At 45.4% G+C, this 27,833-nt stretch overlaps 1 protein-coding gene across 1 annotated transcript in view; it reads left to right on the top strand.

Moving 5' to 3' along the window:
* Positions 1-9,116, top strand: part of DCAF13 (DDB1 and CUL4 associated factor 13) — a 30,427-nt gene extending 21,311 nt beyond the window's left edge. Inside the window, exons 9-11 of the mRNA XM_004607681.2 lie at positions 4,391-4,526; positions 6,803-6,966; positions 8,086-9,116. Of these exons, the coding sequence (XP_004607738.1) occupies positions 4,391-4,526; positions 6,803-6,966; positions 8,086-8,173 (388 nt within the window). The 3' untranslated portion in view covers positions 8,174-9,116. The remainder of the gene's footprint in view (positions 1-4,390; positions 4,527-6,802; positions 6,967-8,085) is intronic.
* The last annotated feature ends 18,717 nt before the right edge of the window (positions 9,117-27,833 follow it).

Raw genomic sequence — 27,833 nt, 5'->3', positions numbered from 1 at the left:
GGCTTCCTGTAGAGTCTAAAAACCGGCTATAGCCTCGCTGCGTTCAAAAAGAAAGAGTTGAGAGAGAAAAGACCATACCCTGCCGGCAGCGCCTGGGCCAGAAGTTCCCAGCACACAGTTTGGAGGCATTTTGGGGGCGCCGCTCGTGTCCAAAGTGGTTCAGTTGCCTCCGGGGTCGATCTCGCGCTGGGCCGCAAAGGGTGAAGTTCTTTTTAAATATTACTGTATCATGGTCATCCCGTTGTTAGTCCATTTACTCAAGCGGGCATCAGTAATGTCTCTCTATTTCTCCCAGCCTTGAGATTTTAGTAGCCTCTCCTTACTCGTCTTTCCCAACAATAGAAAAAATTAAGGACTTTTTCCCCACTAAAAACAGGAAGTTTGTAATGAAATTGAGAGGGAGAAACAGGTTTTTCATGTGCCCTCGCCCCAAACCTGCATAGAATATCCCATTATCAAGGTCACTCACCAGGATGGTACACTTATTTGTATTAATCACTCATTCCATAGTGCGCTGTTAGTATTGTACATTCAGTGTGTTGGAACAGATGCATGATGACATGTATCCTTCATGATTCTATCATAAAGTATTTTCATTGCACCAAGATAAAACGTTAAGAAAATTTCAGTTTGACCATGGATAACTGAGGTTAAGTTTGCCTGGATAGTTTAAGAGCAGTTAGAAACAGTAATATTGTAGCATGTTATTTCTTACTTCCTCAAATTCTGTGTAGGAGTGTGATCCTTGCACTGAAATCGGTATTGGTACAGCCTCTTCCTCTTCCTCTTCTCTGTTACAAGTCACTGATGGTAGTGTGTACTGTTGGAGTCTACCATATATTGTTGTACTCAGGTAGTTCATAGACAGCCATAGTGTTTTCATGGTTTTCCAGGATCGTTTTTAATTTGCTTTGTGGACAGACCCAGAGGTGCTCAGGGCTTACTCCTCGCTCTGTGCCTCGAGGTCACTCCTGGCAGTGCTCTGGGGACCAGATGGGATCCTGGGGACCAACTCAGGCATGCTGTGTGCAAGGCAAGTGATAAGCCTGCAGTCGTGTCTCTTCCGCTCCTTTCAGGGTGATTTTGACAGCACTTGATTTCTCTGCTCTGCGGGCTGACTTGTAGCTCTGACTCTGACTCATCAGCTTTCTGCCTGAGCAGTCGGGTGAGGGGAGAATCAGCACGGAACCCGAGTGCGAATGGCAGGGGTTCCTCACCCACAGGGTCCTGCCAGTGCCAGCCCTGCGTCCTCACGGCCCTGTTCCCAGCCCTGTGTTCAGAAACAAAGGAGCTCCAAGACGGGCCAGCAGCTGGCCCAGCCCTCTCGCACTTATTGCCAACGTGTTTGTCTGAACTTCCTGGAAATTTGACTTGTGGTGGTTGTATCCTCTCCCCTCGGATTTGAAGAAGCCGTGTAGGTATTGAAACCCCTGGTGTTACCATTGTGTGTTTGATTGTAAAGGTGTTTGAGAGGCCGGAGAGATAGTATAGAGGTTAAGGTGGCTGCAGCTATGGTGCAAGTCCCTGGCACCACTAGGGGCTCCCGAGCATTGCTGGATTTAGCCCCCCACATAAATACACTGCAGGGGGGAAGAAGATGGCTCCGAGGAGAGGAGTACATGCCTTGTGGGAGTGTGGCCCCAAGTCCGAGCACTGCACAGCGCCCTTCTTATCTCTGGTCAAAGCACTGAACCACCAGACAGAGATCCCAGAACTGGGCCCCAGGTCCCCTAGCGCCTGTGGGAGGCCCCTGTTCAGGAAGATGCACACTGCTGGTGCGATTCCGCAACCGTTCCCTAACCGGTCCCCACCATTGTAGAATTGCTGTTGGTTCCCAGCTAGCCGCTGCTTCCTGAGTAACTCGGTGTCATCCAAATTGCCATTGAGTGGTTTGTTGGGATTGTTCTTTCAGGCCCAGTGCAAGGCTGATGCTTTATTTCTCTCACATCTCTGGAGGACATTAGGAATCGAGGATGTGGGCCTCCATCATTTCGTTTTCACCAGTCCTTGGCCTTCATCTGCTTGAGAGCTAGTTGTCATGTGTTTGGGAGGGGGGCTCCTAAGCGGTGCTCAGGGCGCCTGGAGACTGCTCCCTGGATTCTTGGCTTATCAGGCTGAACACTCATTGATGGGGTCAAGGATCACCAGGGCAGTGCTTAGGGGACTCCCGCAAGATGAGTGGGGAGCGGGGGGCATGCAGTCTTGGAACCGAACCCAGATCCTGCGCACATGCCTCCTGACCCCAGCCTTACCTCTGTGGTCACCTCCCCTCGAAAGCTAGCTTCACCTTGTTTCTGTGGCTGCTTTTGTTCTGTCGTTTTAAGCATCCAGTAACACAGCAGGTTTTGAATACCCTGTATTTTAACAACGTTTTTCCTTTGAAAGTCCTGAAAACAGCTATGTATATTTTAAAACAGACTTTGAGTAGTTTATTTTAAACCGCATGTAAGCCATATTTGAGAGTAAGCTTTTGCTGTTTCATTCAGTATTTACTAAGCAGATGAATCCTTTGAACTCTAATGAAATCATTTATCTTTACCCTGCACATAAAGACTTTTTAAAATGCATTGTCTCCTAATAGAGTGACTTCTCAGCATATCTAGAAGCTCAGCATTCTGTATGGACAGCGAGGAGGAACTCTAGATGGTTAAATGACTGCCCATTGGGCTTGAGTGGTCTAAGACCCCAGTGGGTGCCTGATTGAATTCCCTGAATTACATTCATTCATCCTATTGCTCTGGGGGAAGTGAGCCCATAGATCTGTGGAGATGGAAAGAACAGAGCAGGGAAAGCTGAGCATTGAGAAGAAAAGCAGCCATCTGGCTCACCTCGCTTTCAACTTTATCATTTGACCTCTGTCCCCTGGGGGATTGGCTGGGAAGCTGCATCTGTTGGCGTCTGGGAGAGCTGTTAGAGAGGGTTGCAGCTGACTCCAGTCGTGGTGGTGGAGACCTGGCTGGGCTTCCTTCCTCTCTCCTAATACCCCGTGCAATGCAGTGAAGCCGCGCGGGGAAGCTGGTTTCTCCAGCGTTCTTTTATTTTCTCTGACCTTGTCTTTTGAATGCTCTTCTTAACACTTCCGAATATAGTAGCTCCTGTGACTTCACTTAGCATGTTTCACAGCCTTTTCAAGGAGGAAAGATACTTGACATCTGCCTTTATGAAATGGTTCTGGCCGCATGTCCTCAGACTTCTTAGCCCTCCCTTCCTTTTCACACGTGCGCACTCAGTCAAGCATTTTAAATAATTTGACCAGGACAAAACTCATTGCATTTATTATTATTTTTTAAAATCCCTTCCTATAATAACAAGGGGGACATTGTGATCTGAATTAATTTGAGGGACTTATTTAAAAGGATGCATTTCAGGCCCAGAAAGATGGCTTTGATGCAATAAGTCCAGTTTGTGCCCTGGTGTCACATGGTCTCTTGAGCACCACCAGGAGTGACCCTGAGCACTGCGGGGTGTGACCCAAAATGATGTCACCAAAGTCCAGAGAGTCTAGGAGGAAAGGCTTTTGCCAGCCTAGGCTCACTCTGCAGCACTGCATAGCTTCCCCCATGTGCTCAGGGATCACTGAGCACCCAGCCAGGAGGAACCCCTGGGTACCACGAAGTGACTCAAAAATGAAGAAATTTACTCATTTTTTGTTTGTTTTTATGGGTACAGAATTAGTCCAGCTAACCTTGCTTTTTGTTTGGTTTGGTTTGGTTTGGTTTGGGGCCACACCCAGAGGTACTCAGGGCCTACTCCTGGCTCGGTGCTCAGGGATCCCTTTGGCAGGGCTAAGGGGGTCCACGAGTGGTACTGGGAATCAGTTGAACGCAGGTCAGACGTGTGCCAGGCAGGCACCCCACCTGCTGTACCACCTCCCCAACTAACCAGGTTCTTTTCTGTTAAATGTCTTTGTTTTGTGAGGCTTCGTGGGATTCTAGATTTACTTTGCTTATAATAATTTCTCTTTTTGGATTATAACTGAAGGTTCTTTTTTTTTTTTTTTTAAGTTCTCAGTACCTAAACATAGAACCTTGTGAGTTTGATTTAGTAAGACTACATGAAAACAAATTTGCATTTCCTTTTTGTACTCTGTGAACACTCAAAACTGTTATCTTGGTACTTGACAGGGAGGCGTGAAAGAAAGTCTGTACCAAATCCTGAGGGTTTGACGTGGTTCCTTTTTATTTTAAATTAAAATTTCCTTTTCAAGTTTTGGCACTGTGGTTTCCAGCACTGTTCCTGACAGGGCTTCATGCGTGTGGCTTCCGAGTACGCTCCCCGCCACTGTGCCCAGTGTCTGCCCCTTCCCTACCTGGGTAAGCATAGTTCCTTGCCCAGTGCTCAGCGCCACGTCAGAGAGGGGTCAATGTGTCTGTCTGTCCCCGTTCTGTAGGGAAGTCTATCACACAAAGCGGATGCAGCATGTCATCTGTGTCAAATGGACCTCCGACAGCAAGTACATCATGTGCGGCTCCGACGAGATGAACATTCGCCTGTGGAAAGCCAATGCTTCGGAAAAATTGGGTGTGGTAAGAGACCCCTTCGTTTTCATAGTGATTTCAAATTTTGTTGGAGATTGTAAAGAATTTATTCCAGGGCCTCTAAGGTACCCGGAGCCAGGTAGCAGTGAAGCAGATAAGGCTATACATACCTTTCTTCCTGCCTGACGCGCTTTGGTGAATGCAGATGTTTTCAGACACTTGAGCCTTCTTTTTTTCCTTTTCTTTCTTTTTTTTTTTACTTTTTGGGTCACACCCGGCGATGCACAGGGGTTACTTATGGCTCATGAACTCAGGAATTACTCCTGTTGGTGCTTAGGGGACCATATGGGATGCTGGAAATTGAACCCGGGTTGGCTGCATGCAAGGCAAACGCCCTACCCGCTGTGCTCTTGCTCCAGCCCCTATTTGAGCCTTCATGAGCTGTGTTTTCCTTGCAGCAGGGTCAGCACAGGGACCAGGTAGAAGCTGGGAATCAGGCCTATTCTTCTGCTAAGGGGATAGAAATCAAGCCGGTCAAAGACAGCGTATCCCCAAGTGGTCTCTGAGCATCACAGACACAGGGAAACTGGTTTTAAAAAGATCTTGTGAGTATATTAAGACCCAGTTCCAGTGCGTGGGTATAGTGATGGCTGGAGTGTTTTCCACAGCACCCATAGCAGTGCTGGGTGCTCCCTGGGTACTGGAGAAGCCAGAGGCATTCCTGTGCTTTTGGCCCACCCACTACACAGCAGAAAGTCCTGCTGTGCAGGTTTGAAACACCTGTTGCAAGCCTGGGTTGTGTTCCACATGCTTTCTTTTACTTTGTTTTTTGTTTGTTTTTGCTTTTGTTTTTATTTTGGGATCTCATCCAGTGGTGCTCAGGGCTTACTCCTCGCTCAGGAATCACTCGCAGCGGGCATCAGGGGACCATTTGGGGTGCTGGGGATCGAACCTGAGTCAGCTGTGTGCAAGGCAGATGCCCTACCCGCTGTATTATTTCCTCAGCTCCAGGACTTCTGACTACCTGGCGCCGAGTCAGCCCTGCCTTAAGCTTAGTAAATTTGCTGTGTAGCCAGTTCAGCAAACTCAAACACCGTGGCTGCTCAGAAGGGTTCAGCTCATGGAAGAGATGCTGGCGGCAAGGGGTGTGTGTGTGGCGGGGGCCGGGGTGGGCTGGGGGCACAAGGAGCTTCCCTGTCCTCTCCAAGTGCACTTTGGGCCCGCATGCCCACAGCCTCATCACAGGGGCTTGATGGAGTCTGTGTTTGTCGATGGGCATCAGTTTCATCTCTAGCCTGCTGCCCTCAAGGAGGAGGCATCTGTCTGTCTGTCTGTCTGTCTGTCTACCTACCGCTGTGTGTCTGATGCACTGTGTGCGTGTCCTGTAGGAAAGTGTACATCTGTGTGTGTGCCACACTGTATGTGTGTGTGTGACGCACTCCAGAGTTCACAAGGCTCAGGGACCCCCTAACACACTGTCAAGGACAAATCAGGCCTTGCTGTGAAGGACAGTTCATTTTCATTTACTCCTGGATGTTTTTCTAAGTGTCTCGCTTTTTTTACACGAAACATATGGAGTGTTTTTTTTTTTTTTTATCAGAAACAGATACTTATTTTAAGAAGGAAAGGGTAGTGTGCGAGAGTTATTTTCTACTTATCTCCAGTAAAGAAGCCAAGATAAAATAGGCAGTAATTGAGGACAGTTCTATTTCTGATTCATGCCTGGCTTTTCTATCACCGTAAGAAGGGCCTTTAATCTGGTATCCTTTCAACGTTGGTTAAATGCTGGTTATTAGGGAATCAAATGCTTTCTCTTCTGTTAGAGTTATTTTGCAGAACAGTGGTGAGAGTGATGGGGCTGAAGAGATAGTACAGCGGGGAAAGATGCTTACCTTTCACATGGCCACCCGAGTCTGATCCCAGGCACTGCATAAGGACCCCAGGGACCCCAGGAGTGATCCCTTAGCACAGAGCCAGAAGTAAGACCTGAGCACAGCCATGAGTGGCCTAAGTTGCCCCCTTTGCCTCCACAAACACACACAAAATGTGAGTGAATGTGACTCAGTACATTGCTGTGTTCCTCGGGCTTGGGAAGCTACTCCGGTGATCTGCACCATGCATGCCCAGCCCAGCCACTTCCACCAGCTACTGGCCACGATAGCATGTAGCTCACAAGGGGACGCTGAGTGCAAGGAGAGGGAAGGAGAGGCTGCCTGGCCGTTGGCACCTCTCATGAGACTGTCAGGAAAAGGGTCTTGCTGTGTAAGAGGAACAAAGATCGTTACATGCTTGAAGTTTCAAAATGCCTTTCCCCTCCCCCCCAGCTCACGTCACGAGAAAGAGCAGCCATAGATTATAACCAGAAGCTGAAGGAGAAATTCCAACACTATCCTCAAATAAAACGGATAGCTCGGCACCGACACCTCCCCAAGTCCATCTACAGCCAGATCCAGGAACAGCGAGTGATGAAGGAGGCCCGGCGCAGGAAGTAAGTGGGGCCTGCCTTTCCCCCTGCTGCCCCCCACCCTGCAGAACTCGCTCTCTGCCCCGAAGGAGCAACCCACGGGGCTCTGGTTCCGATAAGATGGTTTTTGAGAGTTCTCTGGGCTTCTTTCTTTTTCTTGGTCAAAGCAGGATCATCTGAGACTGTGGAAATTTCCATTATTTATTTTTGCATCAGTTTTACTTATTTTTGAGACAGTTTTAGTGGGCAAGCCGTGGAAATGAATTGAAGGAAAACAAGGAAATGTTTCTGCTTCTTTTAAAAAAATGTGACTAAATGTTTGAGAAGTACTTTCTAGAGTAGCAGAGCATTCTAGAAAGCTCTCTAATTAGTTGGGCTCAGTAAGCACATTCGAGGCCCTAGCTCAGTCCTCAGCATCATTTGGTCCCTGGCACTGCTGGGAGCAATTCCCAAGTACCAGTGGTTACGGCCCAAAAGCCAAGATAAAAGATTTCTAATGTAAGAGGTATCCCACCAACCCAACCCAACGCAACCCTCACCCGTTAAAGAATGCAAAGAGTTCAGTTCTTAAACTGTTTCATCTTCTTGATCATAACCTCAGAGTCTGAAGCGGAGCACCACTGCTCCATTTCTGGGGGTTATTCACATATCATGGATCTTGTGGGCTCTTGGGTTCTTGCAAAATGTTGTCAAAATTCTAAGACAGATCTTTCGCTTTTTTATTAACTGGACCATACAAATTATTATCTTACTGTCTTCAGATAGGTTTTGGGTTTGAATCCTTAGTACTTTAAAAAACTTGAGAGATTTTAGACTGATGGTTTCAGCTCTCTTTTGCACCTGTCTACAGACCGGCAGTCAGCTGCTCTGCAGTCGACTGTTTCTCAGCTTCTTGGGCCTTAGACTGAGTAGTCCAGAGCTCAGAAGTCACTGCTTTCAATTCTCCTAATGAAGGACACAGCATACTGTGAGGCAATTAGCCAAAGTTGATACCCCGAAAGTATTTACCTACTCAGGTGGTTTTCTGGTGAGAGAAAATGTGATTTTTCTGAGATTTTTAAATTTTTTTTTTTTTTTTTTTGCTCTTGTTAAGATTGTTTCTCATAAACTTGCTTACATTTTGTGCATTTTGCTTATTCCTAGGGAGGTGAATCGCCGAAAACATAGCAAGCCTGGGTCAGTGCCGTTTGTGTCAGAGAAGAAGAAGCATGTTGTGGCAGTGGTGAAATAAGACACGGTGTTCCCGTCTGCGATGGTGTATAACTATTTGTTCTTTTTGATACAGAAACTCTGCAAATAAAAGTACCATTGTATAGAGAGCTTCACTGCAGCTCAGTTTAACCATCCCAAAGTCCTTAGGGGAAGGTGGGCTGTTTCCAACTTGTTCCCCTCAGTTTGCTTTCTTACCTCACTGAAGTATGTCGTATTTCACTAGCTCAGTTTTGGCTTTTAGAAATTGCAGAGTGGACCTGGACATAGACTACAGGGGCCACATGGTCATGAGTTAATCCACGGAGTCCCATGATGTGCCAAGCATGATCCGGACAGCTCCGGTTCTCTGCACTTACCCACATTGCAAACCATTTCTGGCCATTCCACAGCCGGGCACATGTGAACACCATGTTAAGGGACGACTCTGACCAATACGACAATTGAAAAACACAGAAGCGCTCTATAGACAGAAGGTGGGACCCCATCGCTCGGGGATCACCGTCACTCTAGCATGTGTGCCTCATTGAAGAGTAAACCTTGGTGTACACCAGGGTGGAGGTCCAGCACCACAGCAAAAAACGGGGAGTTTTGCAGCCTCATCTTGCGCCATCAACAAAACCACAGCAATCATTAGGGAAAGAAGGGCGAGAGGGGAGGCAGTGAGCGGTAAACCGCAGGCGCACTGTCTCCCAACCTGTTACTGAGGCCTGGATGCTTGAATTTACGTACATGTTCGATTCTCTTCAACATTGCTCCAAATGCTTGTCCCCATGACTCTTCCTGTAAGACTCTGCCTGTAACATGTAGAGAAGAATTATGCCAGGACTTCTGTTAATTGAATTTGTTTCCCAGGGTTATTGATATCTTTGCCTTTGAGCAAAAGGATCAGCCTCTTTGTATATCTTTTATAACTATTCATTATAATTTATGGTCAAGATAATAAACCATCCTTTTTCTCAGCATTTGTAACTTAGATCTCTCTACTTAATGACTTCTCTTTCATCCCAACTAATTCATAAATAGTTCTGTGTAGACAGGAGTTTTGAATTTTAATGCATCAGCTTAATAGACTCATAAGCCCATGTTTTAGGAAATTTTAAGTAAAGAGATTTATAGTAATAATGTTAAGGAAGGCACAGGGATGATCAAGATTAGGGAGGGAGGAGGAGGGGAGGCATACAGGAGACTTGTGCAAAGGTTTGTTTTCTTTTTGGGGACTCTATCATGCCTCAGCCTGGTGGTGCTGGGGGTCACCAGGACCATACCTAGCTATGCTGGGGGACACGGTGTGCGCGTGGCTTATGTTTACCTCTTAGACCACATCCTGATCCCATGCTCATTTCTTGCATGTTTGTTCTTTATATATTTATATATATACATATATTTGCATATACATATACATATGTATACATGCATAAGCATATGCATATGCATATATACATGCATGTTTATTCTATATATACATATATAAAATAAATCTGTATATAAATAAATCTGTTTTAAATCAGTATATAAATCTGTCCCTGCTTTCTTGGGTATCTTATATACTCCATTCTTACAGACCAAGAAAAGATCAGCCATCTACCTGTTTAAAAACTATTGTTAGGGGCTGGAGCGATAGTACAGCAGGTAGAGCGTTTGCCTTGCACGCGGCTGGCCTGGGTTCAATCCCCAGCATCCCATATGTTCCCCCAAGCACCACCAGGAGTAATTCCTGAGTTTAGAGCCAGGAGTAACCCCCGAACATTGATGGGTGTGACCTCAAAAGCAAAAAAAAAAAATACTGTTTTTAGAGGGCTGGAGAAATAGTACAGTAGGGTGTTTGGTTACCATGCAGCCAACCTGGGTTGTCCCCAGCACCCCATATGGTCCCTGGAGCCCCACTATGTGTGATTCCTTAGCACCGCTAGCTGTGACCCCAAAGCCGAAATTATAATTATTGGGGCCAGAGAGATAATACATCAGATAGGGCGCTGACCTTGCACAAGGCTGACCTGGATTGATCCCTGGCACTGAGTATGGTCCCCTGTGCCTCACCAGGAGTAATCCTGAGTGCAGAGCCAGGACTTCAAGGGACTGATCACAATCAAGAGATGGAGGGTGTTCAGGGCAGTTCGTTGCATGAGAGAGCACACAGCACACAGCAATGGGCAGGACTAGTCTTGCTTTGTACTGGAAATTGCATACCCATGACAAAGGAAGGAGAAGGAAATGCCTCAAACTTCCAAACTTCGAGTTCTAATCAAGCTTGAGCCACACCCAGGAGAGATCCTTGAGTCAAAACTGGCTTCAGAGAAGCACTGAGCAGAGAATGCGGCCCTGCAGTCAGGTGTCTAGTCCAGCCAATGCACGGGCTCTTCCTCCACTGCCCATTCCCTCCAAGGAGGTCTGAGGGACACATCTGGGGACAGGCACAGTTACCTACTTCCCTATCCATTGTCACAGTTCCCTGACTGTCTACTCCTAGGTGGAAGTCTCAGATCGAGGAACTGCTACACAGTAAGTTTGGTCTTATTTTGACTCGAGGTAAGTGAAAAAGCATTTAATTTGAAAACTGCAATATATGTCAGCCTTTTATTTTGCTGGGGAAGAGGAGGCATGTGCTCAGAGGTCACTTCTGGTAGCGCTCAGGAGACCATATATGGTGCCAAGAATCAGACCAGTGTTGGCTGCCTGCAAACATAAATGCTTTAACTGTTTAACCCCTGTCCTATCTCTGTGACATAAGTGTCACAGAGTAGCAAGTGCCCAAGGCAAGAGAAAGGAGTGGCACCCCACATGGCACTGGACACTGCATGGGTGCCGTAGGGACCTAAAATAAAACCCAGACTGTTGTTTGGAGTATTTGCTGGTGGTATGAGCTGAATGAACTCTGCCTTGGGTTTGATGAGGTCACTGCATGATCCCCTGAGCATGCCTGGGAGTGGCTTTTAAGTACCCTCAGGAGTAACCCTAAAAACCAAAGATTTGAACAGGTAAGCGAGTCTTTTAGGGCTGGAGGTATGACTCAGCAGTAGCACACACATGCATTGCATGTGTGGCCCGTGGGTTCAATGCAGGCACCGCCCAACCGAAAAAAGATTTGCTGATAATTTTAGTTAACATTATTTTTATGACTTAACCCTCTTCTCGTTCTGTCTTCCTGAAGTCTGGCAACAAAGACTGTCTGTACTAAAGAGAGTGCCTCCTTAAAATAGATTTTATACAAGCCCATAAATGTCAACAGCATTATAAACACATTACCTTAACTATAGTAAGTTAAAAATATGGTCCTCTGAGCACCATCAGGGGTGATACCTGAGTGCAGAGCCAGGAGTAAGCCCTGAGCACGGCAGGGTGTGCCCCCATCCCATTTTTTCTCTTTTTTTCTTGAAATAAAAAATATTGTCCCAAGCTTGATGTGCACCATCACACACACTATAGACATGTGCGTGATAAAATGCATCCTAGTCGATGTGTTTTATATTTTATACATGAGTTACATACAACTTTCTCAGTTTTTGATGGTGCTAACAAAAAAATTATTAAAAATTAAGTTAATTTTGCAGCTGTTAGAAAAAATGAGGTCATGACGTTTGCATATAAGTGGATCAACATGGAAAGTATCATGCTAAGTGAAATGAGTCAGAAAGAGAGAGACAGACATAGAAAGATTGCACTCCTCTGTGGAATATAGAATAATAGACTATAAGACGAACACCCAAGAATAGTAGAAATAAGTACCAGGAGGTTGTCACCATGGCTTGGAGGCTGTTCTCTCATTCTGGGCAACTCAGAGAAGGGAACAGCAAGTAAAATGTGGTTGTTGGTCATGTGGGGGAAAGATGATGTGGGCCAAATATAGACTAGAGACTGAACACAATGGCCACTCAACACCTTTATTGCAAACCACAACACCTAATCAGAGAGAGAGAACAAAAGGGAATACCCTGTCATAGTGGCAGTGTGGGGTGGGGGGAGACGGGACTGGGAAGGGGGCTGGGATGTTGGGTTTACTGGTGGTGGAGAATGGGCACTGGTGAAGGGATGGGTTATCAAACTTTGTAAGGGAGAAACATGAGCACAAAAATGTATAAATCTGTAACTGTACCCTCACGTTGACTCACTAATTAAAAATAAACTATAAAAATAAATAAATAAATAAAAAATAAAATAAAATAAAATACACAAAAAAATTAAGTTAATTTAAAATCAAACCATTAAACTATCATAATGGTGAAAATCACCAGAATGAAGAGATATTGAAGTTATTCTTTTTTCTCATCTGATATAGATGAGAAAAATAAAAATGTAGATATCGCAGTTGAAATGAGTTCATTGAAATTACTGATTAAAATAATAAAATTACAGCCATACTTGGATGCAAAAGGCAAATAGAGGCAAACTGGTGTCACAAACACCATTGCAATTTTATTGCTTTGCAGAGGGTGGCAGGGAGGGTAGGTAATCACCCTAACATAACATGCTTCTGAAGGATGAGAGTACATAGATAGAAATAGGTTTAAAAAAAAAATCCGAAGCCGGGGGTCACAGCTCCCCCGGTTGTTTCTCAGCACGCATTATAATCAACCTCCCTGCCCCCAGATCACCACCTGATCACCTGGAGTAAGCTCTGAGCACAGACGCTTGTAGCCCAGAAACAAAAGAAATAGAACGTAGGTCTGTCTGGGAAGTAGCCCCAAGGTTAAGGTGCATGTTTTGTACTTAGCAGACCTGGACTCAATCCCAGCATCCTAAGTCCCCTGGGCATCAGCTGGTGCTGCTTGGAGCCCCTTCAAGCACCACTGTGGCAAGGGGCACTGGGAATCCTTAGTAAGAGATACCATCCAGTTGGACCAGAATATCCACGACGGCTCCCAGCACCCCTCCAGGGAACCGCAGAACCCAGTTTCCCGGGGCTGGAGCCATAGCACAGTGGGTAGGGCGTTTGCCTTGCATGCGACTGACCCGTGTTCGATTCTCAGCATCCCATATAGTCCCCTGAGCACCGTCAGGAATAATTCCTGAGTGCAGAGCCAGGAGTAACCCCTGTGCATCGCCAGGTGTGACCCAAAAAGAAAAAAAAAAAGAACCCAGTTTCCCTCTGCCTCATTTCTATTGAACCATGGCAGGCTTGGGAGGAGGATATCAGTGGTTTTTGCTTGGTGAAGAGAATTGGGGAAGGGTTTCCCATGGTAGGAAAACACCAGATCTCTTCTGAGGCTGGTTTAGACAAATAGGGAAAGGCCCATGGCAATTCAATTATTATTTTTAATTCTTTTTTTAAAAAAATGTTATTGAATCACCGTGAGATAGTTACAAGCTTTCATGAAGTAATAAAACCACCTAGCCTTGGGAGCTGGAGCAATAGTACAGCAGGTAGGGCGTTGGTTTGCCTTGCATGCGGCCAACCCGGGTTTGATTCCCAGTATCCCATATGGTCCCCTGAGCACCACCAGGGGTAATTCCTGAGAACAGAGCCAGGAGTAACCCCAGTGCATCACTTGGTGTGATCCAAAAAGAAAAAAACAAAACAAAACAAAAAACATCACCTAGCCTTAAGGCTATATAAGGGCCTTACAAGGCTGTGAGCACAGGAACTAAGACCTAATAAGACTTTCACTGGGGCGCCAGCAACAGACTCAGAGAAGGCTGCACCAGAAGAAGCCCCAGCAGAAACAAAAGGCCAAGACAGGAATTTCAAAGACCATCCATTGCCATTCCCAACTCTACCCCCTTGTTAACCTCCCTAGCAACGCACTTTTATCTAGGTAGAAGCCCCACATGGGGGCAGGTTGGAAAAACCCTAGAAAAGCCTCCTTGAAAAAAGGAAGGACTCACATATGTGTTCCAAGCCCATGTGTGCTTGTGTCCACTTGGCCTAGCGCATGTGGCAGCCTAGCACACGTGGGGCCCACATCTCCCGTCTCGAGATGTGGACTTCCATGCTTTCCTATCTAATGCTGGGGTGTGTGTGTGGGGGGGGGGGGAGGTAGGTGCTTCTCCGCCTTTGGAGAAGTTAGCACTCTCTCTGAAGCCCATTGCTTTCTACTCTCTCCCACTTACTCTCCCTCCTCCCCTTGAAAGCTTCCAAGTGAAATCTGTTTTACTTCACTACTTCATCTACTCCTGAAATTTTTTTCTGTGAGGCAAGACAAGGTGGCAGAGGTGAATCGGGAGAAAATGACCATCTCTCTCCTCCCTGCCTACCATAAGCCACCTGTGGGGCCCACTGACTTCAAGAGCAGAACTCAGACCTGGAGCTTTGAAGGCAGCTTCTCATTCACTAAGAAATAAAATCCAGGTAGGATAGCTTTGAGTAACATCTGAGGCGCCCTCCAAGCTCCGCCTGGGAAAGCAAAGCTTTCGAGGGGTGCCTGAGACGTACAAAGTAGACAAAAAACGCAAGTTTGCTGCTTTCTCACCTTCCTCTGTCCCACTTGACTCCAATCTGCTCCTCTGGGTTTTTTGAGCTCTCGTTTTGTTTCTTCTAAACTCTGTGGCAGCTTAGCCCAGCGGAAGTCAGCAGACGATGGGGGTTGCCTGTATCTGTACCAGGGCTTTAGAGACAAGTGCCTTGAAGGGATGTGCCTCCTGCTGAGCCACTGGCATCCCCTCCTGCCTCAACCTGCCGTTTCCATGGTGACGTCTCAGCACACCACACTCCACGGAACCTGCATGGTTAGAAGCATAAGCAATTCCCTGCCATTCAATATTATTCATCTGGAAAGTGGAGTATTATCTCCAGCCTCTGGAAATGTAATGTGAGCATTGAAAATCTTTTGGAATAACGTGCACAGATGTGTTTTCAGAAGTGGGGTTGCAAGGGTAGAACCCCACAGAAGGAAAAGTGTTGGTGGAAATGCAAAGAGGTTTCTGAGAGAGGAGAAATGTTTGTTAAGACTGGATCTGTGGGGCCAGAAGGGTAGTACAGTGGATAGGCGTGGACGATCTGGGTTTGACCCCTGGCATCCTATTTGGTCCCCCCCACACTGCCAGTGCAGAACCAGGAGTAACCCCTGAGCATCACTGGATGTGACCCATGGGGCGGGGCGGGGTAGGGGGTGGGAGAGACTAGATTTATAACGGTCCGTTCAGAAGGAAAAGTTGCACCAAGGACTGGAGAGACAGTGCAGGGGTTAAGGCGCTTACTCTGCATATGGTGACCCTGGTTAGATCCCCAGCACTGCATATGGTCCCCCAAGCCCTGCCAGGAGTGACCCCTGATCAGGCACAGAGGCAGGGAATAAGCCCTAAGCAGTACCTGGTGTGGCCTAAACACCTCTAATTTCCCTTCCATAAAAAGAGAAAAGTTGCATCAGATGCTTGTGATTAGCCTCGCTGCTTGCTAAGACGCTGACCTACCAGAGAAAGCATATTGCTCTGCACCACTTTTTTTTTTTCCCTCTTCCCCTCACCTTCTTTTGAGGCTTAACGGGCAGCCTAGTTTTGCTGCCTGCTTTCCTAGCTCACAGACTCTCCCAGTCTGTCTTGCTAACTGGGGTGGGAAGTGGAAGGGGACTTGGAATTTAGGTAGGGTCCCTAGTCCCTCTGTGTCTTTCTGGGAAGGATCCCAGCCATCATCCTTTCTCCATGCAGCTCCGAGATGAGAATCTGGGGTGTGTGGGACTGCGGATCCCTATTAGCTCCTACCAAATCTGCTTTCCCACGGCTGCAATCCTGCCTGCTGGCCCTGTGGGACTCCTGGGCGCGTGCCTTTCTGGCTCCTAAACTGGACCAGTGTGAAAACTCCCCCCAGGCTCTGTCTGACTCTGAAGCCAGCCTTGGTAAGCCACAGCTCTGCTGAGAGCCCCGCAGCCTGGCCCCTCTTTTATCCAACCTGAGCTGCTTCCTGTGGCTGAAGTCCCAGCATGCTTTGCCCCCAAGACCACAAACAGCCGACTGCATAATTACTGCAAAGGGAATTTTATCTTCACCTTAGCAGGGATAAAATAGAAGCGCTGTACAGAGGTGTCGTGCTGCTAACAAGTTCACGAAGCCTTGCTTTGCAGTATTTATGAAGCTTTTTGTTGGCTTTAACACCTCAAACTTCCTCAGAAACTTATTTCCCCAAGGATTCCTTAATCAAAACATCACAGCTTTAGGTTTGTGAAAAAGTAGCCTTAAACATGAAAATTGCTAAGGAATATAATAGGTCTGAATACTGAATTGGGCGTGCTAGTCATAAGCATTTCTCAAAATTATTTTTTATCTATATATAGAGAGAGAATATATTGTTTTATACTTATTATATACTTAATACATCTTATAAAACAAAACATTTATATATTTTTTGGTTTGGGGGGCCTTAAGTTCACTTCCTGAGGAGCTCAGGGGCTATTCCTGGAAGTGCTCACGGGGTCTTGTGGTACTGTAGATCAAATTGGAGCTAGCCACGTCCAAAGTGGTTTAACCTTATCCTTAATCCCTGTACAATTTCTCTGGTCTCAATATTATCTTTTGTCTGTTTTTGGTTTGGGGCCACACCTGGACGTGCTCCAGATTTACTCCTGACTGAACTCAGACATCACTCCTAGCACTGCTCAGGGGACTATATATGGTGCAGCATAGAACCCAGGTCAGCTGCATGAAAAACCATACCTCCCCTGCTAAGTGGTCTCTTCAACTCATTTTTTATTTTATCTTTTTATTAAAATTTTTTTGTTATTCAAAAGGGAATGCCCTGCCATGGTGGCAGTTTGGGGTGGGGGGAGACGGGCTGGGGAGGGTGGGAGGGACCCTGGGTTTACTGGTGGTGGGGAATAGGCACTGGTGAAGGGATGGGTTATCGAACTCTGTATGGGGGAAACATGAGCACAAAAATGTATAAATCTGTAACTGTACCCTCACGTTGACTCACTAAAAATAAACTATTAAAAAATTTTTTTGTTATTAACCACAACACCTAATCAGAGAGAGAGAACAAAAGGGAATACCCTGCCATAGTGGCAGTGTGGGGTGGGGGGAGACGGGTCTGGGGAGGGGGGGAGGGATGTTGGGTTTACTGGTGGTGGAGAATGGGCACTGGTAAAGGGATGGGTTATCGAACTTTGTAAGGGAGAAACTTGAGCACAAAAATGTATAAATCTGTAACTGTACCCTCAAAAATAAATAAATAAATAAATAAATTTTTTGTTATTGTTGTCTGAGGCCAGACTGGATCGATAGCACAGTGAGTAGGGCATTTGCCTTGCATGCAGCCGACCCGGGTTTGATTCCTCTGTCCCTCTCGGAGAGCCCAGCAAGCTACAGAGAGTATCCTGCCTGCACAGCAGAGTCCGGCAAGCTACCTGCGGCGTATTCAATATGCCAAAAACAGTAACAAGTCTCACGATGGAGACGTTACTGGTGCCTGCTCAAGCAAATCGATGAACAACAGGACAACAGTGCAACAGTGCGACAGAAAGTTCTGGGGCCATCCCCAGCTGTACTCTGGGCTTACTCCTTACTCTATACTCAGATTGATGTAGGCAGGTAGACAGGGAATGGCCCTTGGCAATAAAACTTAGATCAACAGAAGTTTTGAGAGGAAAATTCTAAGAATGATCCACACTGTGGATATGGAAAACAGACCTGGTAAGACTTCAGCAGACACTGAGGAGGTTGGACCCCTCCCCATGAAGTTCCTCAAACCCTCAGACCTCTCAACCTCTCCCTTAATCTGATTAAAATGTGATTCAGCCCCGGGAAGACTCCAGAACTTCCTGATCAAGACAACCCAAAAAGAGCCTATAAAAGACACCTTGGACAAAGGAAGGGCATGCATATGCTGCCCATGTGCTGCTTGTGCCCACGTGGATGAGCACATTTGTCGCCCGCATCTCCCCTCTTGAGATGTATACTTTTATGCTTTTGTGTCTAATACTGGGATGTGTGTAGGGGCTCTCTGCCCTTGGAGAAGCCTGTGTTCTCTCTTGAGCGCATTTCTCTCTCTCTCTCTCTCTCTCACTCACTCACTTTTTCTTTCTCCTTCCCTTCAAAAACCCTCCAAATAAAATCTGTTTTACTTCACTGCTTGTCCACTGAATTTTTTTTTTTTTTTTTTTGCTTTTCGGATCACACCCAGTGATCACAGGGGTTACTCCTGGCTCTACACTCAGGAATTACTCCTGGTGGTGCTGGGGGACCATATGGGATGCTGGGAATCAAGCCTGGGTCGGTCACACGTAGGGCAAATGCCCTACCTGCTGTGCTGTCACTCCAGCCCCAACTCCTGAAATTCTTTTCTGCGAGCGAGACAAGAACCCAGTAACCCTGAGTCCCTGGTTGCAGAGGTGGACCGGGAGAAAGTGACAGTCTTTCTCCTCCCCACTCATGTGAGCCACCTGTGGGGTCCACCGACATCAAGATCACTCCGGTGGGGCTCAGGAGGACCCTATGGGATGCTGGGGTTCTAACCCAGCCAGCCTCATGCAAAGCAAGCGCCCTACTTGCTGTACTATTGCCCTAGCCCCAATATTATCTTTTTAATTTAAGAATTCACTTGGATTTACGTATATGATCACAGTACCTAGACTTTCAAATATACAACTTTCAAGCTCAAATAGAATAACCAAGTAATTAGAGCAGATATAGTTGAGTCTGGTTTCAATTCTATAAGGAAATAGGCCGGGAAATTATTTTATAAAAAGCAATCTTGTTAATTAGAGTCTCTCCAGGTGAAATGTGAAACTTTGAATAGCATTATCCTTCCTGGTTTATAATTAATGAACTCCATTTCAAATGTAACAAAGAAAGTTCCTGTTTTCCATCAGGACTTTCAAATCTCCATCATTCATTTTACAAAAGACAAAAAGTGTTATGCTTTCTAGAGGAAATATGTATTTTTAAAAATAATAATTTTAGGACCAGGGATATGACTCAGGGGATAGCACATATGTCTTGCATAAACAAGGCTCTGGGTTTGACACTGGTATCATATGACTCCCCAAGCACAAAGAAGAGATCCTGGTGGCCCCTCATCCTGGTACACATCCTGGTGGCCCCTCAATGCACCTGGATGTGTACCCCAATTTAAAACAATGATAATTTTATGAGCCATGTTTTGTATAAACTTGAACTACAAGATAGTAGAAGAAATTAATCATTCTAAATCTTGTTTTTTGTTTAAAATTGGAATAGGGTAGAGTAAGGGATGAGACACTTGCCTTGTACGTGGCCGTAACAGGTTCAAATCCTGGCACCATATATGATTCACTCTGCAGGCAGGCAGGCATATAGGGAAGGCCCCTTCCAAGGCAATAGCAGTAAATTTCCCGGGAAGTAATAGTCCTGAAGTTGGGAAAGCCAACCTTGCAGAAAACAGGAATTAAGGCCTGATAAAACCCTCACCTGCTGGAGAGAAGCTCCAGCAGGAATAAAAGGCTCAGGAAAGGAATTTCAAAGAAGACCGTCACCACTTCCAACCCTACTCTTCTTGGCAACCTCCTTAGTAATGAACATTTACCTAGGTAGAAGTCCCAAGGGGCGGCAGGCTGGAAAAACCCTATAAAAGCCACCTTGAACAAAGGAAGGGCGCGCATATGCTGCCCGAGCCCATCTGCTGCTTGTGCCCACATGGCTGAGCACACGTGGTGCCTGAGCACATGTCGCCTGCATCTCCCCTCTTGAAATGTGGACTTTCATGCTTTCGTGTCTAATGCTGGGATGTGTGTAGGGGCTCTCTCCGTTGGAGAAGCCCAGGTTCTCTCTTTAGCACATTACTCTCCATTCTCTCCCACTTTCTCTTCCTCCTCCCCTCCAAAACCTCCAAATAAAATCTGTTGGGTTTTTCAACCACGAGATACCACCTCACACCACAGAGGCTAGCATACATCCAAAAGAACAAAAGCAACCACTGTTGGAGAGGATGTGGGGAGAAAGGGACCCTTCTATACTGCTGGTGGGAATGCCGACTAGTTCAGCCCTTTTGGAAAACAATATGGACGATTCTCAAAAAATTAGAGGTTGAGCTCCCATTTGACCCAGCAATATCACTGCTGGGAATATATCCCAGAAAAGCCAAAAAGTATAGTCGAAATGACATCTGCACTTATATGTTCATCGCAGCACTGTTTACAATAGCCAGAATCTGGAAAAAACCCGAGTGCCCTAGAACAGATGACTGGTTGAAGAAACCCTGGTACATCTATACAATGGAATACTACGCAGCTGTTAGAAAAAATGAGGTCATGACATTTGCATATAAGTGGATCAGCATGGAAAGTATCATGCTAAGTGAAATGAGTCAGAAAGAGAGAGACAGACATAGAAAGATTGCACTCATCTGTGGAGCATAGAATAATAGACTATAAGACTAACACCCAAGATTAGTAGAAATAAGTACCAGGAGGTTGTCTCCATGGCTTGGAGGCTGGTCTCTCATTCTGGGCAACTCAGAGAAGGGAACACCAAGTAAAATGTGGTCGGAGGTCATGTGGGGGAAGGGTGATGAATGCTGAATATAGACTAGAGACTGAACACAATGGCCACTCAACACCTTTATTGCAAACCACAACACCTAATCAGAGAGAGAGATCAAAAGGGAATACCCTGCCGTAGTGGCAATGTGGGGTGGGGGAGACAGGACTGGGGAGGGTGGGAGAGATGCTGGGTTTACTGGTGGTAGAGAATGGGCACTGGTGAAGGGATGGGTTCTTGAACTTTGTATGGGGGAAACATGAGCACAAAAATGTATAAATCTGTAACTCTACCCTCACGTTGATTCACTAATTAAAAATAAATAATTTATTTAAAAAAATCTGTTGGGTTTTTGGTCTTTTTGTGTGTTTTTGGGTCATACCTGGCGATGCACAGGGGTTACTCCTGGTTCATGCACTCGGGAATTACTCCTGGTGGTGCTTGGTGCATTATTATTATTTTTTTAATTGAATCACCATGAGGTACAGTTAAAAAGCGTTCATGTTTGAGTTTCAGTCATACAATGGTCAAACACCCATCCCTCCACCAATAAACAACTTCACCACCAATGTCCCCAGCATCCCACCCCTACAGCCCAACCCTCCGCCTGCCTCTATGGCAGACAATTTCCCCCATACTCGCTCTCTACTTTTGGGCATTATGGTTTGCAATGCAGATACTAAGAGGCCATCTTGTTTAGTCCTTTATCTAATTTTAGCACACATCTCCCATCCTGAACGATCCCTCCAAGCATCATTGACTTAGTGATCCCTTCTCTAGCCCACCTGCCTTCTCCCTTCACTCATGAGCTTCCAGCTAGGAGCAATATTCCTGGCCCTTGTCTCTACTGTCCTTGGGTGTCAGTCTCCTATTACGTTATCTTATATTCCACAAATGAGTGCAGTCATTCTAATCTGTTTTACTTCACTGCTTGTCTACTCCTGAAACTCTTTTCTGTGAGGCGAGACAAGAACTCAGTAACCCTGTGTCCTGGTAGCAGGAGCAGATCGGGAGAAAGTGACAGTTTTTCTCCTCCCCGCTTCACATAAGCCACCCATGGGGCCCACCGACATCACCCCCAACCCAGCATCACTAAATGGGAGGAGTAAGCCTGAAACACAGCCAAGTGTGCTCCAGTCCCTCTCCCCAAGTCAAATAAATAAAATCAGAGTAAATATTTCCTAGCATGCTTCATGGGCATCACATGTGGGAGGTCAGGGTTTAAGTCCTTGGTCCCAGCTTTGTTCCCCAAGCACCACCAGGGCCAACCCTCAAACTTCAATATGTGAGTAACCCCTGGGCACAATTTGGTATGATAAAAATTTAGATTACTCCAAGTCTGTTTCTATTCCATCATAACAAAAGGACGTTTATAACTGTTGGCACAATACTATACACCTATGAGACTCAGTATTGCATACATAAAATGGGCATATTAATATGGGTACACCTTCCCAAAGCAGAGAAGCCCTTATTTGTCTGGTTTTTGTTGGGGGGGTGGTCATATTTTGTGTTGCTCAGGGGTTACACTTGGCTCTGTACTTGGACCACGTTGTGCTAGAGCTGGAACCCAGGACCCCTTCAGGCAAAGTCTGTGCTCTTTCTGTTGAACTATCTCTCCTGATCTGTTGAACTATCTCTCCAGATCCTGAGATCCTGGGGGGCATCTAAGGAGACAATGGCACCCTGAAACAAAGCGCTGTCTCCACAATGACACTGGCTTCCTTATCAGACAGATCCTCGGGGGTTGCAGTAAACTTTGGGAAGACTGTTCTGCTCTTACAGTTGAAATCCTGGACCGAGACTGAGACTCCACGTTGTCAGTGACACATTCATCCATTGCCATGAGCGTCCTGCGGGAAGTGGACAGGTGTGTGACTTTTGGGGCTGCCCTGTGTCTCCTTCTGTGGTTCTAGGATGGGATGGAGCCAGGCACTGCCTCATCCCAATGGACACAGTGTAGGAATTTCCCACGGGGTTCAGAGCTGAGCTATGTGAGGTTCACAAACATAAATTCATATGACCCCCAGTTTCTTTCCCAGAAGATAACAGGAAACATTTTCACCCCCAACAAAACATTCCTGCACTTAACCTTCCAGCCCCTGAACTTACCCCGGATCCCATCACATTTTCAGTCTGGGCATCCAGGCTTCCTATTCAGTAAGTGATCTGTGACACTCCCCCCATATACCCCTCTGCTGCCTTCCAACATGTTCCTTTTCAGTGGAAGCGAGCAGTTGTCCGTTTCTGAATATTTCCAGAACAGGAGAAGAGCTCTTGGCCATTTGATTCATTAGGAAGATTCTTTGGCTGATCACATTGGAAAGGGTTGTAATGTATTAGGTTTTCTTTGGTAAATCTTGCCTTTCTGAGAATTCTTTTTCTTTTCTTTTTCTTTTTCATTTTTTCATTGAGGTACTTGGGTTTGCAATACTGTTAATGGCACTTTCATGCATACATAATTCCAACACCACACCCATCACCAGAAAGCCTGTTTCCCTCCACTAATGTCCAGCCATCCCCTCCCCCATCACCAAGGTAAGTTCAGTTCTAGAGGTAAAATCTCCAGTTCTGGTGCTACTGGCCATTTGCTGTTTTCTCACTGTGTTTCTTTTATGTCCTATATCATACATATATAATATATGCATACATACATATATATGTTTTGTTTGTTTGTTTGTTTTTGCCATACCTGGTGGTGCTCAGGGCTCACTCCTGGAGGGGCTCATGGGAACATATGGGGTGCCAGGGATCGAACCCAGCTCAATCATGTGCAAGGCAAGTACCTTGCTCAGTGTAATGTTGCTCCTGCTCCCATATACATATATATGTATGTATATATATACACATTTTATATTTGGTCTTTTTTGGATCCCACCTAGTGATGCTTAGGGGTTACTCCTGACTCTGCACTCAGAAATTACTCTTGGCAGTGTTTCAGGGATTATATGGGATGGGATTGAACCAGGTAGACTGTGTGCAAGGCAATGCCTTACCTGCTCTACTATCACTCCAGGCCCCAATGATGTATATTTTTAAAACTTTGGACTGGAGCAATAGCATAGCGGGTAGGGTGTTTGCCTTGAACGAGGCTGACTCGGGTTCAATTCCCAGCATCCCATATGGTCCCCTGAGCACCGCCAGGAGTAATTCCTGAGTGCAGAGCCAGGACTAACCCCTGAGCATCGCCGAGTGTGACCCAAAAAGTTAAAAAAAAAAAAAAAGTTGTGGAAGTAGTAACACCTACGTATGTATAAAGGCTAACCTGAAATTCCACAAAATTGTAAATCAGTAAGTTGATAAAATATTTTTCAAAAAACTGCATATTGTTCTCTTTCTAATAGGTATGTATTTTAAAAATTAATAGCATGAGTAATTCTATGCTAATACTTTAAATATACAATTTAGGGATAAAGAGAATAATTAAGAATATTTTAAGGAAAAAATAAAGAATAAGGGATAATCTAAATAGTCATATTAAAGTTAAGTGTATTTGATGGGCTAGAGTGATAGTACAGCATGTAGGGCGTTTGCCTTGCATGCTGCCATTCCAGCTTCAGTCCCCAGCATCCCATATGGTCCCCCAAGCTCTAAACAAGGACTAATTCCTGAGAGCAGAGCCAGGAGTAACCCCTGAACGTCACTGGGTGTGACCCCAAAAGCAAATAATAATAATAACAATAATGATAATAATAAAGTTAAGTGTATTTTATCCTAAAAAGAAAATATTGGTTTTATGTTGGAAAATATATTATAGATAATGCTTAAATATCTGCATTATTAAATAAAATATTATAATAAAATATGTTTAGATATAAAAATATCACCTAAATATACACTGTAGATGAAATAGAAATAAAATATTAATTCATATTAAAAAAGTATCCCGCCCACACAGCAGAGCCTGGCAAGCAACCTGTGGCATACTCGATATGCCAAAAACAGTAACAACGATGGTTTTCATTTCCCTGATATTGAAAGAGTCTCCAATATGCCTTCAGGCTACACTAGCACTCAACAGGGATGAATCAAGACGTACTGGTGCCGGCTCGAGCAAATCGATGAACAATAGGATGACAAAGATGACAGTGGTGATTATTTAAAAAGTATAAAAACCCACAGCTAACAGAATGGGAAAGGATATTTACCCAATACCCATCTGATAAGGGTTGATATCAAAGATTTACAAGACACTTGTTGAACTCTACAAGAAAATATCCAACCTCATCAGAAAATGGGACGCTAAAATGAACAGAAACTTTCTCAAAGAAGAAATCCGAATGGCCAAAAGACACATGAAAAGATACTCCTCCTCACTAATCATCAGGGAGATGCAGATCAAAACAACAATGAGGTACCATCTCACACCACAGAGACTGGCCCACATCTAAAAGAACAAAAGCAACTGGTGTTGGCATGGATGTGGGGAGAAAGGGACTATCCTTCACTGCTGGTGGGAATGCCGACTGGTTCAGCCCTTTTGGAAAACAGTATGGACGCTTCTCAAAAATTTAGAAATTGAGCTCCCATTTGACCCAGCAATACCACTCCTGGGAATATGCCCTGGAGATGCAAAAAAGTATAGAAGAAATGACACCTGCACTTATGTGTTCATTGCAGCACTGTTTACAATAGCCAGAATCTGGAAAAAACCTAAGTGCCGGAAAACGGATGATTGGTTAAAGAAAGTTTGGTACATCTACACAATGGAATACTATGTAGCTGTTAGAAAAGATGAAGTCATGAAATTTGCATATAGGTGGATCAACATGGAAAGTATCATGTTAAGTGAAATGAGTCAGAATGGGGGATAGATAGAAAGATTGCACTCATTTGTGTAATATAAAGTAACACAATGGGAGACTAACACCCAAGAACAGTAGAGATAAGTACCAGGAGGATTACTCCACAGCTTAGAAGCTGGCCTTGGATGCTGGGGGAAAAGGCAGCTCAGATAGAGAAGGAACCACCAAGTAAAGGGTGCTAGGAGGGCCAATTCAGGATGGGAAATGCGGGCTGAAAGTAAATTATAGACCAAACGTGATGGCCACTTAATACCTCTACTGCAAACCAAAATACCCAAAAGGAAAGAGAGAGTGAAAGGGAATGTCCTGCCACAGAGGCAGGGTGGGGTGGTGGGAGGACGGGATGTGGTGAGAGGGATGCTAGGACCATTGGTGGTGGAAAATGGGCATTGGTGGAGGGATGGGCACTCGATCACTTATGACTGAAATGTAAGCACGAAAGTTTGTATGTCTGTAGTTGTACCTCACAGTGATCATTGTATCACTGTCGCTGTCGTCCTGTTGATCATTGATTTGCTCAAGCAGGCGCAGTAACGTCTCCATTCATCCTAGCCCTGAGATTTTAGCAGCCTCTCTTTACTTATCCTTCCAAACAGTGCCACATTAGAGGCTCTCCAGGGTCAGGGGAATGAGACCCATCATTGTTACTGTATCTGGCATATGAATATGCCATGGGGAGCTTACCAGGCTCTCCCTGCCATGCGGGCAATAAACTCTTGGTAGCTTGCCACAGTGTCCAAGAGGTAGAACTAGGCTATCAGATGAGTGGCTGCATGCTTCTGGGAGCTTGGTTTTATAGTCTCTGGGATTACCAAGTGCCGGGGCAGTTTCTGAAGATCTCCAGAATCTAGTCACAGCTATGCTCAAGGTCACTCTCCACACGTTCGGACGAGCCTCACACATGAAGGAACCAGAAGAGGAACCCAGATGTGCGGGACCCAGGACCAAGATCTCCAAGGCTGCTTGGATTGGAACTGAGCCTCTTCCACCCAGATTCCCCATTTTCCAGTAGCTAGGCAATCACACCCAGAAACTTCATGGTGATGCACTAATAAAAAATTTTAAAAAAACTATCTAGATAAGAATAATGAATCTTTGTTAGTCAGGTAGAGAGTCATGATTGAATGTCATACTCAATGGAAAAGTGCTGAGAAAAACTTCTTGTTATTTATTTATTTATTGTTTGGGGGTCACACGTGGCAGTGCTCAGGGCTTACTCCTGGCTCTGCACTCAGGGATCACTCCCAGCACCGCTCAGGAGACCATATGACATGCTAGAAATTGAACCCAGGGAAGCCTCGAACAAGCAAGCACCTTACCTGTTGGATAACATTGTCCTTGCTCCTCCCTCAGAGAGTTTAGGTTTATTAAGCTACTCCCACAACAGTGCCCCTAAGGCATACCCAATTCCATCAGACACTAATAATCCTATATTGCTTTTCTCTTTCCTTTATGTCATTTGCATTGTTTAGCAATGTCCTTTTTGTATAGACACAGGAAGACAGTTGATGCTGTGTTTTGTAACATGGGAGTTAATTGACTCCAAATAATATTTACTCCAGGGCACCCGCCATAATTACCTGACTTAAGTCTCAGTTCCATTACTTCCTCACACCCCCAAAAGGAGGGTCCTGACGAAGGGACTGGATGGACCTCGGGTAAGCTGTAAACTACCCTGGCATCGAAAGGAAACAAGCTAAAAAAAACATGAGTATAAGTTAAGAGCAAGGTCATGGAACAAACTGTCATGACCCAAAAAGAAGTAACTGGATAAAGACCCAGCTGGGGTTAGGAAAGACTAACCTGGCCTGAGGACTGTGGTCTGGAATATATAGCAAGATGTCCCCAGGAAGAGCCAACCTTTAAGCTTAATATATCTCTTACAGTGTTCATACAAAATGACTAGAAATATTAGTAAGAAGTAAATTTACTATGATTGTTTAAATGGATTACTAGTTGAGGAAAGGAGAACGCAATACACCCTAGTTGAAATCCTACCCTTTAGCAGATCTCCTAGTAATCTGGAGTGCTGAACCCTCAGATGAGATTTTGTTCTTCATTTAATCTCCTAGAACTTCCCCTGAAGGAGTGGCTTTACCTCTGTTGTTATGAAAATGTTCAACCCCACCTATGTGTAACTCCACCCTTCACAATTTCTATATAACTATGTTCTAAGGGTAGAGGACTTTGAGGTCTATGAGGAGATTAGAATAATGGAACTATGATGATTTGGACTACGACTAAAACTACAGCTATGATTGTGCTGTAAGGGGAGAGATCAGACTACTCTAGGGAGGAGAGAGAAATAAACTGACTGCTGATCAGCCTGGGGCCCTCTCTCTCTTTTCCCCTGGTCCTTTGTTGGTCCGCTGACATGGGCCAGCTGGGGGAATAGTTCTCGGTGACCACACACTGGTGTCCTGCTTGCGCTCACATCTTTCTCCTTGAAACTCACATCCCATGTCTCATCTATTTATTCATTTGTTTGTATATGTT

This window comes from Sorex araneus, chromosome 2, assembly GCF_027595985.1.
Source record: "Sorex araneus isolate mSorAra2 chromosome 2, mSorAra2.pri, whole genome shotgun sequence".
In the NCBI taxonomy this organism is placed as follows: domain Eukaryota; kingdom Metazoa; phylum Chordata; class Mammalia; order Eulipotyphla; family Soricidae; genus Sorex; species Sorex araneus.
The sequence above is the reverse complement of the archived record's forward strand: the minus strand, read 5'-3'. Positions and strand labels throughout refer to the sequence as shown.